Source organism: Sinocyclocheilus rhinocerous, unplaced genomic scaffold (assembly GCF_001515625.1).
Source record: "Sinocyclocheilus rhinocerous isolate Xijiao unplaced genomic scaffold, SAMN03320098_v1.1 scaffold2387, whole genome shotgun sequence".
NCBI classification, from domain to species: domain Eukaryota; kingdom Metazoa; phylum Chordata; class Actinopteri; order Cypriniformes; family Cyprinidae; genus Sinocyclocheilus; species Sinocyclocheilus rhinocerous.
The window spans coordinates 73,425-85,375 of record NW_015625677.1 but is presented as its reverse complement, the minus strand read 5'-3'; the positions used below and the strand labels follow the sequence as shown (position 1 = coordinate 85,375).

General features: G+C 37.3%; 1 protein-coding gene across 1 annotated transcript in view; it reads left to right on the top strand.

Moving 5' to 3' along the window:
• Positions 1 to 11,951, top strand: part of LOC107705946 (chromosome-associated kinesin KIF4-like) — a 121,050-nt gene that overhangs the window by 61,823 nt on the left and 47,276 nt on the right. Inside the window, exons 8-13 of the mRNA XM_016509485.1 lie at positions 5,204 to 5,305; positions 5,669 to 5,851; positions 5,934 to 6,037; positions 6,169 to 6,313; positions 7,744 to 7,854; positions 7,988 to 8,071. Of these exons, the coding sequence (XP_016364971.1) occupies positions 5,204 to 5,305; positions 5,669 to 5,851; positions 5,934 to 6,037; positions 6,169 to 6,313; positions 7,744 to 7,854; positions 7,988 to 8,071 (729 nt within the window). The remainder of the gene's footprint in view (positions 1 to 5,203; positions 5,306 to 5,668; positions 5,852 to 5,933; positions 6,038 to 6,168; positions 6,314 to 7,743; positions 7,855 to 7,987; positions 8,072 to 11,951) is intronic.

Genomic DNA, 11,951 nt, shown 5'->3' with positions numbered 1-11,951 from the left:
CAAACATGCAGAGCTTTAAATGTGAACTGGTGGATCGATAAGAAAACAATACATTATAAAAATCTTAATAGGGGTGGGCGATATGGTCTGCGATAATATCGTAATTGTTGTTTTAGTTATGTGCGATTTGACATTATCGAGTATATTTCGAAAAGCAAACAAAACACCTACAGAGTGCATGCATACATTACGTGATGAAGTCTAGTAAGTTAACATAGGTTAAACTAGTGCACGTACGCATTTAGAGTGCCTTCTTTCACTGCATGAATCAGTCTTAACTTTTATGTTCAACAGATGAAATAAACTAATTCAGGTTTAAAACAACTTGAGTAAATGATGGTATAAAAATGAAACACTATGACAGAATTGAAAAGACAGATGATAGATTTTTCATTTTTGGTGAACTATTTTTTAATGTTAATAAAACAACAAAACACAGGGGAAAAAAATCACTCACTGCTCTTGACTGATGAACGTATCAGTATAATTGATGATATATAGTGTATATACTGTTTTATTTTAATATGTGTTCATTCAATTTCTTGAATGTTACTGCTAAATACTGTACCTGAAAAATAAAGCACTGTTTGTTTTATTTGTATATTATGTGTATTTGTAATGCTCTTAACTTTTATAAAGAATATCTCTTTGGATTTGAGACTTTAGTCTTTGCAACTTTACAGATCTTCTTTATGCACCAAGAGCTTGTAACACTCCAAAGAGAAAGGAAAAATTGAAATCGCATCATATGACCCCTTTAAAATACCAGCACAATAACACACTTAGTGAAATATCGTCTAATTATCGTTATCAATAAAATCCCAGAAAATATAATTTTGTCAATATTGCACACCTCTAGTTTGTTATTTAATTTATATAACAATTTATTCATAATTGTTTAAATTAATAATTAATACTTTTGACTCATCCATTTTCTTAACAATGGTTTAAAGGCTGAAATGTATATATCATTTGTAAAACTTTTTGTTTTTGTGAAAACTTGTATCTGAACTGTAAATTATGCTTTTTACGGTAATTTTACAATTTAATATGGTACTATAGGCATTGCCATACCCCACTCATATGGTATTAAATTTATTTGTGCAGGTCTTATAAAAGGTCTTAAAAAGTCTTAAATTTGAGCTTAAAAATCCTGCAGAAACCCTGAGCTCGGACCTGCTTCACTTTTCACAGTTAACACAATTAACAGAAGTAAATGCTTTAGTAAATGCTAAACCATGGTAGTGGCAATCTTGGATTAAAGGGGAACTATTGTGCAAAAATCACTTTTATATGGTATTTGAATGGGTTATCCGCAGTGTGTGTTAACAACCACCATATAATGGTAAAAATCCACCCACTCCTTTTTATGTAATCCCTATATATGAAAAACAGTGTCTCAAAACAAGCTGTCCCAGTTTTCTTCCCAATATGACGTCACATTGATACATGCCCTGCCTGTGCCTGGTAACTGATAATCATTTTATCAGTTTCATCAGATATTTTATCAGTTCTTGCCAGAGGTTGTGTTAGACTGTAATATTGTCCGTCATTTTGACAGACAGGATCGTAAAAATTCATTTATTTACGATGAGAACAGATGAACAGAGACTGTGCGTCACTTTTCATGTTCAACTCCACACCACGCAGTGACAGCGGAGGCAACTAAAAACAACAAAATATGCTAGGGCTGGATAAAAAAAACTAGATTTCTCGATTTTAATAGATTCTCATATATTTTATGAACCAATATCATTTCTTAAATCCCAATCGATGCAGTTTTCAGTTGATGAATGAACAATACATATAGTGCGCCTCCCATCCAGTAAATCGCAATGGGCTAAGCTTTGTGCTTTGTTACTTTTGATACAAAACAAAGTCTCAGATTTCAAATTCTGTCCATTTTATTAGGAAATTCAAGCAATAAATCCCCTTTTGGAGCTCTTTAATGTGGAGTAATAGATTGCTGTAGACACCTCAGATCAAGCGAAGTGGCAGCGCACGTGAACTGATCATCACTTTTGCTTTACTAGTGGGTACTTGCCTGTGTCATAGTCAAAGGCATTGCAAAAGACTCATGACAGTTTTATTTTTGTTCTGGAGGCTGATGATCCTCTGCTGGAGGCTCTGCTGCCACACTGGAGTGCACTTGCCACCAACTGGACAGGGGTGGAATTTACAGTTATAAATTACAATAGATCACCCTCAGTGTAATCTGTCATTGACGGAAAATTTTCGGTTAACACGACCACTGGTTCTTGCTTTCCTTGGAAATCAAAGCCATGACCTTTGCGTTGATAGTGCCATGCTCTGCTGTTTGAGCTATTGTTTGATCCCGGGGGTTCATTCTTCATAAGTGGAATATTCAGTTAGCTGGATTTTATTGTTTGTGATTTTTGCAAAGTCCAGGATTAAGTTCTTCGAAGCTCATCCCAGAGTTGCTGTCATGGCAACAGGTCCGTTAGCTCAAACCTGCTCAGGAGCAGACTTATTTCATGTAAACAGGATTAGATGGTATCATTTTAAGTGAAGGTGATACTGAATGCCTGTCCTAGCCACTGCTATTTTCTTACAAGTGCACCTTATTAAACCGGGAAAAATATATTTTTAATTATTTTGAAAATAATTACAATTTTGTTTAATCTATAATAATAGACACGACCATCTTTACTCATTGAGAGATTTATTAGTGAATGAATAATCAAAATTTTATTGCAGTCATACATTGTGAATAGTTTGTCTAGGTCGTGCATTATTTGAACTGCAAGCATTTATGTGGGTGCATCACAGGAGATGCAGACTCCTCATATCTGAAAATGCTTTTATGATGCACAATTAATTTAAGCACAGTCAGTTATGTCTTAGATGGATCATATGGATTAAGAAATGTTAATGGTGTCATGTATAACAAATCCGTTTAAAAATTAAATGAATTGCTAATTACAATACTCTTGACATTGAAAAATGCAAAGCCTGTGCCAATTTTGGAAATGATGAAAAATAATTTGGAATTGCTTAAACTGATTACACGTTTTTAGAACTTTTGTAATTTTGCTGGCTTGGCTGTTTACTTGATCTTAATTATATAATGACATTGTTGCTGTCTTACCACCAGCCAATTACTGCATTGCTGATCATTGTTTCGAGTTGAGAGTATTATTATTATATATTATAATATATACAGAGGTTGTGTTAGACTTTAACATTGTCCATCATTTTGACGGACAGGGTCGTAAAAATTCCGTCAATCTTTTATTACCCGTAATTTTAACTTTTTCATATTTTAACTATAATAACATATTTAATTGCTTGTATTTCATTTTTAATAATACAGGACGAGCATATAGGCTTATGCATTTATTTATTTATCAAGAGAAGAGATGAACAGAGATTGTGTGTCACTTTTCACATTCAACATCACACCCTACACAATGACAGCAGAGGCCACTAAAAACAACAAAATATGCTAGGGCTGGATAAAAAAAACTAGATTTCTCGATTTTAATAGATTCTCATATATTTTATGAACCAATATCATTTCTTAAATCCCAATCGATGCAGTTTTCAGTTGATGAATGAACAATACATATAGTGCGCCTCCCATCCAGTAAATCGCAATGGGCTAAGCTTTGTGCTTTGTTACTTTTGATACAAAACAAAGTCTCAGATTTCAAATTCTGTCCATTTTATTAGGAAATTCAAGCAATAAATCCCCTTTTGGAGCTCTTTAATGTGGAGTAATAGATTGCTGTAGACACCTCAGATCAAGCGAAGTGGCAGCGCACGTGAACTGATCATCACTTTTGCTTTACTAGTGGGTACTTGCCTGTGTCATAGTCAAAGGCATTGCAAAAGACTCATGACAGTTTTATTTTTGTTCTGGAGGCTGATGATCCTCTGCTGGAGGCTCTGCTGCCACACTGGAGTGCACTTGCCACCAACTGGACAGGGGTGGAATTTACAGTTATAAATTACAATAGATCACCCTCAGTGTAATCTGTCATTGACGGAAAATTTTCGGTTAACACGACCACTGGTTCTTGCTTTCCTTGGAAATCAAAGCCATGACCTTTGCGTTGATAGTGCCATGCTCTGCTGTTTGAGCTATTGTTTGATCCCGGGGGTTCATTCTTCATAAGTGGAATATTCAGTTAGCTGGATTTTATTGTTTGTGATTTTTGCAAAGTCCAGGATTAAGTTCTTCGAAGCTCATCCCAGAGTTGCTGTCATGGCAACAGGTCCGTTAGCTCAAACCTGCTCAGGAGCAGACTTATTTCATGTAAACAGGATTAGATGGTATCATTTTAAGTGAAGGTGATACTGAATGCCTGTCCTAGCCACTGCTATTTTCTTACAAGTGCACCTTATTAAACCGGGAAAAATATTTTTTTAATTATTTTGAAAATAATTACAATTTTGTTTAATCTATAATAATAGACACGACCATCTTTACTCATTGAGAGATTTATTAGTGAATGAATAATCAAAATTTTATTGCAGTCATACATTGTGAATAGTTTGTCTAGGTCGTGCATTATTTGAACTGCAAGCATTTATGTGAGTGCATCACAGGAGATGCAGACTCCTCATATCTGAAAATGCTTTTATGATGCACAATTAATTTAAGCACAGTCAGTTATGTCTTAGATGGATCATATGGATTAAGAAATGTTAATGGTGTCATGTATAACAAATCCGTTTAAAAATTAAATGAATTGCTAATTACAATACTCTTGACATTGAAAAATGCAAAGCCTGTGCCAATTTTGGAAATGATGAAAAATAATTTGGAATTGCTTAAACTGATTACACGTTTTTAGAACTTTTGTAATTTTGCTGGCTTGGCTGTTTACTTGATCTTAATTATATAATGACATTGTTGCTGTCTTACCACCAGCCAATTACTGCATTGCTGATCATTGTTTCGAGTATCAATATATCTGCCCTTTCCAATGAACATGTCAACACAGAGCAATTTCAGACAACTTAATACAGATATTTTTATTAAATCCACTAAGTTGTTTGAAGAACCAAATTAGCCAGAGATTCGTTATCAGAATTACAAGATCTGACATCTTGCGAGGTACGAACAACAGGCCCCTGAATGTTATTATCATTGGAATTTCATTGTCATTAGTTTACAGCGATTTTCACTTGTGCAATTAAATTAAATCAAATGACAAATAAATCAAATGTCCAACAGAATGAGAGTGCGGGGATTACTGCAACCATTGATGGGATGACTTCAGGCAATACTTCAGCTCTGGAGGTACACACAGGGTGTTCTGCTACTGGCCCGCCAGTGGTATGTATTTCATAAGTGGTATGTAAATTACAAGATTTTAATATAAATATTTTTTTTCTCATTCTTATATTATAGGAGTAGAATAAAGTTATCACAAATTATTTCTTGTGAATCTAAACCTGTATGATTTTTTTTTTTCTTTTTCCTTCTGTGGATCTCAAAGTAGTTGTTTCACAATGTTCAGCCTGTCTTTTTTCCATGTAATGAAAGTGAATGTAGTTGAGCTTTACTGACTGACTTCACTGATAAAACACCATACTTGTGTGCAGTGTTCAAAGACCAAGAATATGTCAGGGCATTTTTGATGTTGAATCTTAATAGTTTTTACACTAGATTGTTGTTCACTCAACCGTAACGATTTAGGAAATCAGTGCTGATCCTCAAGCCAAAGACTCTCCTGAAGCCTACACAGCCCAGCATGCACTGCGACAGGCTCAGATGTCGAAGGAACTGATTGAGCTCAATAAAGTTTTGGCGCTAAAAGAGGCTTTTGTCAAGATGTGTCAGAATGATAGTCATTTGGAGCCCATGCAAACAGAATATCAGGTAAGGCTGAAAAACAAATCGTAAAGATGATATTGGTGAATGCCATGTAAGTGGTGTTGAAATGTTTGTTTCACTTCTCCAGGAGAATATTCAAAGTCTGCAGGCTTCGGTTGGCTCTCTGCAGAAAGAGAAGGAAGATCTCATCCAGGCCCTGCAGTCTGCTAAGAAGGACACCAATCAAGCCAAGTAACTTGATATCTGTGCCCGTTTCTCTCCCATCTTGAACTGCCATGTTTACTGCTGCAACACAATGACATGTTAAGGATAGTTTAATGTTCCAATTGTCTTGTATTGTCTTATTTTGTCTTGGACTCTAGACTGAGTGAACAACGCAGGAAGAGACTTCAGGAGCTGGAAGGACAAATCACTGAGTTAAAGAAGAAACTTCAAGATCAATCTAAGCTGCTTAAGCTCAAAGAGTCGTCTGTGCGCAATGTAGCTAAACTCAACCAGGAGATTCAGGTTTGTTTTTACAAACCCTCATATGTTTAATCTGTTGATTAGGGATGGGAGGTTTTACCAAAATGTAAAGACAAAAAGGTCACTGTTCAAGGCAAATGTGTCTTGCAACTAACATAGCTATAAACAGTGTTTCATTGAAATTAAAACTACATATATCTTAGTGCCACTACTCATGTTAATGGTGTTTTAGCTGGATCCTTTCTGTGGTTAAAGGATAGTTAACCCAAAAATGAAAATTTGATGTTTATCTGCTTACCCCCAGGGCATCCAAGATGTAGGTGACTTTGTTTCTTCAGTAGAACACAAACGAAGATTTTTAACTCAAACCGTTGCAGTCTATCAGTCTTATAATGGCAGTCAATGGGCTCCATGGATTTGAGAGTAAAAAAAACCATACACAGACAAAACTTAATTAAACCCTGCGGCTCGTGACGATACATTGAGGTCTTAACACACGAAACGATCGGTCTGTGCAAGAAACTGAACAGTATTTATATAATTTTTTACCTCTGATCCACCGTAATGTCCAACTGTCCTGAGTGCGTTCACAACATCCGGCGCATGATGTCAAATAAATACGGTTGGGCAAAAACTTCCAGTTGTCTGATGATATATCAAAATCGTCTTCCAGTGTGATGACCTGTACTTCTAAATATCTTTAGATCATCACAGTGCCAGTGAACACGTCCGCAATCTCTCTGCACTGTGTAAATAATGAGTGACGTATACGCACAACAGATCGCTTACGCACATGCGTCTACTATCATAGATATGTATAGATGCCCTATTTGACCACTCCAGATACGTTGACGCATCCGCCATTTTGGAACGTATCGCGGCCCATAGAAACAGTCACTAATGAGGCTTCTACTTATATATATATCTATGTCTACTATTCCAGAGCACGTACACGCGTCATGCGCCGGATGTTGTGAACGCGCTCAGACATTGCGGTGGATCAGAGGTAAAAAATTATATAAATACTGTTCAGTTTCTTGCACAGACCAATCGTTTCGTGTCTTAAGACCTCAATGTATCGTCACGAGCCGCAGGGTTTAATTTGATTTTGTCTGTGTATGTTTTTTTTACTCTCGAAGCCTTGGGGCCCATTGACTGCCATTATAAGACTGATAGACTGCAAAGGTTTGAGCTAAACATTTTCATTTGTGTTCTACTGAAGAAACAGTCACCAACATCTTGGATGCCCTGGGGGTAAGCAGATAAACATAAAATTTTCATTTTTGGGTGAACTATCCCTTTAAGTGATAGCACCATTAAAAAAACATCAAATTATCAGTGAATCGGTGTTTCTTAAAACAAATGATAAGTCAAAATAAATATAAATGTAAAACAAAACAACTTGCAAATAAATGGATAATTTTTGGAAATACTGAGTTGTATTCATATGGTGCGCTGGTTGATCTGTGCAGGCTATGAAGTCCCAGCGGGTGCAGCTCATGAGACAGATGAAAGAAGACTCTGAGAAGTTTCGTTTGTGGAAGCAAAAGAAAGATAAAGAAGTCCTGCAGCTCAAAGAGAAAGTGAGTGTCAGTCTTAATCTTAATCAATCTTTTTCTCTTGTTAAATTTGCAGATGGTGTCTGTGACCATTTATATTCATATTTATATATTATTAAGATTTTTAGGAAATTAAGTGTGGTTGGGCATATTTCAGGATCGTAAACGACAGTATGAGATGCTAAAACTGGAGAGGGACTTCCAGAAACAGGCCAGTGTACTCTGCCACAAGACAGAGGAGGTGAGCTATTTTTCCAAAAGTTTTACAACATTTAAAGTAACTTTGAAGTTTTTTTGCAATTCGTTTTTGCAACAGTTTTGTTGTCGTATATCCTATCATCTTACTCAGATGATAATGATCTACTGGTCTTGTCAGGCCAGTGATTCAGTTCAGGTTTGTAGGTGTTCAGGTATGGAAATTGAATAATCAAATGTAAAATAACTTTACATAGTCTTCACTAGCTATGTTTACATGCAACCAAATAAACCATTATTAAACAGATTGATGGCTCAATCGGACTAAAAAGCCTTTGTGTAAACACCTTAATCAATCCGATTGAGCTCGATCTGAAAGAAATTTTGATTGGATTAGAAGGGGTGGTGTAGACCTTTTCTAATCCGATCGAGAGGACATGTAAACACTTGATCGGATTGCACATGCACAGTTCAGTTTCGGTTTTCAATGACATAGAAATGGCGTATTGGTGGATGATGCATGGAACAAGCTGTTGTTTTTGCAAAATGAAGTGTCATAAATGACTATCATGTTATTATAAAATTCTCCTTCCATTCATCATCTGTGAAGTGGAGCAGAACAACATCCCATCAGTCCTCACTTATCCACAGAAGGCATTCACATGCTCATCTCCTAATTAGGACCTGAAATAGATAAATGTTAAGTCTGCTCTTTAATACAAAGAAAAGAAGCAATAGCAAGAGAATACTATGCACAAACAGTGGGAAAATCTGTATTTGTGCAGTGTGCGCATGTCAAAAGATCAACAATGCGCACAAACCTGATCACTTCATTTAAACACTACATTCAGATTCATCAATCAGAAAGATTTCATTCCGATTGAAACAAAAGGTATCCATGTTAACGTAGCTACTGTATAAATATAGATTAATCCTTGTTAAAGTGATTCAGTTAAGAGCAGTGAGTGATTTTTTTTTTTTGGATTAACATTAAAAGCAATGACAACAGCTGGTAAATTAGACTGTGGTCACTTTAAAGTGTCTTGAAACCCCCCTGTTTCAGCACTGGTCTTTCACACCTTGGATCTGAAAAAGGCTCCAGAAATGTGCGTGTAAAACTGTGGAAAAGTGGAAGTGTAGAGGGTGGGAAGAGGGGCGAAAACAACCAATAAAACACAGACCTACAACACACTCATTATACAGACAAATGAATATTAAAATATCTTTAAAACAGAAAGAATAAAGGCAGTTATTTTGTTTACTCTTCTTTGAATTTTCGGTCTGTACCTATCGTTTGCTGTGTATAAAAATAATCCGTTGTGTCATCGCGTTCATGATCAGACAAGCCGCAGCTGCGGCGCATTCCCTTATTTGCACATCTTTTATTTGAAGAAGACATGATATGTGCGCGTGCTAGTTCATGTTTGGAGCATGGGAGAATATGAACTATGTTCATATAAACTTGAAACACTCTTGCTCCAGTCCGGATATGAACTATGATCCGCGCAGCGAGTGTTGTTAAACTCATCACGGCATTCAGTGCAGAAACCACTCTCCCATGCGCGCTTCACATGTTGTCATATTAAATATTGTTACGGTCATGTTTACAGAAATGAACTGACAGAGCGAAGCTCTTTCATGAGATTTGAATTCTCCGCTGTAAGATGACCATGCATAATACAGCGCAGTGATTGGATCATAAGTTCATTTTAAAGAATAATACTGAGAAAAGCTCGGAAAACTGATGACGTAGACATGTACTCTTCAGCCACGGCAGCCAATCACCACTCCAGATTAACACGTATACGTCACTTTTCATGACGTAGGCTCAACTTTGCTTTTATCATTATCATTTTTGTAGTATCCTTTTAAATTTTAAGGAGATTTCCCATAACTGCCATCAGCCCTGTTCAATGCATTGAATCAATATATTTCTATAAAGTGAAACATCAGCATCAGCGTTACCCAGGTGACATGTTGATTGAACGGTTTAATGACTCACTGATAAAGACAGTCCCTTGCAACCACCCACTGGTGTAACTGTTACTGCACAGACTAGTGCTGATATTTAAGGCTGAAATATCATTATATAGTCATTGGCATAAAATGACAATATTATTGTCTTTAAATGACAATAATATCACCCAAGTTATCTTGACAGGCCTACGTGTGGGGCACACCCCCCTTGAGTGAAACCGCTGTAAATGTGAGATTTTGTTAGCAAATCTTTATTCATCCACTAGAGGGGGCAATTTGACTAGTCTCCCTGCTAATCAAGCGACTGTTACATATCCTTGTAAAAAATGGACCAATGGCTTTTAAAATCAGTAATACCAGTAATGGTTAAATGTTTAAACAGACTGAAAAACTGGCTCAGCCATCACACTAAATTTATGATGGTTATACTTTTAATGTTTTAGGATAACTTAGGACAGCTTTCTACAAATTTTGAATTGATTTTTTTATAGCCCAGAAAGTGCACAAAGGGCTGTTCTTGGTTCATCGCAATCTCACAAAGTTCAATTATAAATCAAGCTCTCTTCACTGCACAATTAACCTCTTTTTTACATTGTGTCTACACTTTTGTTATAATAAGATTTGCAAGTTTGCAGAACTTGGCACTTGACAAAAACTCTGTTTTGAGCATTGAGTGGATTCTAGCTTAAACACATCTGATTGGCCATTGTGTTCAAGAAATCAACAGATATGTCAGTGGTTGGCTTTATTGCACAATGGTGTGAAAAATTCATTGTAAGTAGAAACGTCTCAGGTTACGTATGTAACCATGGTTCCCTTTCATGGGAACTTCGAACTGCGTCCTCTAGGGGTCGCTATGGGGAACTCCTCGTCGTGACCCGTGTCTGAAGCATACATTGAAAAAACACCAACAACACGTTGGCCGGCGACAGCCATGACGTCACTACCAGTGCGACTATAGTATAAATAGGCGCCGGGAGAACACATCATCCACTTCTTCGTCTGAAGCTTGCGTCCGAAGCATGGCAAGAAACCTAGAGGACGCAGTGTCTCGTTCCCTACTCAGGGAACCATGGTTACATACGTAACCTGAGATGTTCCCTTTCATGGGAACTTCGAACTGCGTCCTCTAGGGGTCGCTATGGGGAATGGTATACCCACGCCACCATGCTGAGGGGAGTGCATGCCAGAAACCATGGCGAGCACTATGTACGAACTCTACCATATTGCCATGGGAGTTTGAGTAAACCACTCAGAAAGAGCACGAGGCTGCTGCACGTAGCTCTTACTATACAGGATTTTAGAAAAGAACGCAGAGTACTAGCGTGCGAACTTACCACAGTGTGGATTTTAGAAAGTGTACAAAGACTTCACGTGCACACTTACCATAACATGGATTTTAAAAATACTGTTCTAAGGGGTTCTCGTGGCACTCTGAAAGAGCAGCCCATAGATGGAAATGGTGCATCCCAAAACGCTATGTATGAGAAGTCATCAACTCAATCTAAGGTTTATAATGCTGGAGTGGCTAGCAGTAAATCTGTAGCTGAGGGAGCAAACATCCAGCTCTCAATCGAGAGAGAGCTCGACCTACAGCATGTTCCAATGGTGGAACAGCTAGCAGTTATTTAGCTGAGGGAGCAACACACCCAGTTCTCAGTCGAGAAGGGGGCTCGACCTACAGCATGTTCCAAAGCTGGAACGGCTAGCAGTAATTTACCTTAGCTGAAGGAGCACAAACCCAGCTCTCAGTGAGAAGGTGGCTCAACCTACAGCGCGATTGTTAGAATCAGAAGGGTAAGTGTCCTGCAAGCTTGCCAAAAAACTCATCAGAGAGGCAGAGGAACGTGAGAGGAGAACTCAGAATTCAGAAGGAGTAGCGTGCTCATAGGTAACCCTTTGATAAAAGGGGAGCACTGCTCAGCACTACCACGAGAACAGCCCATGGA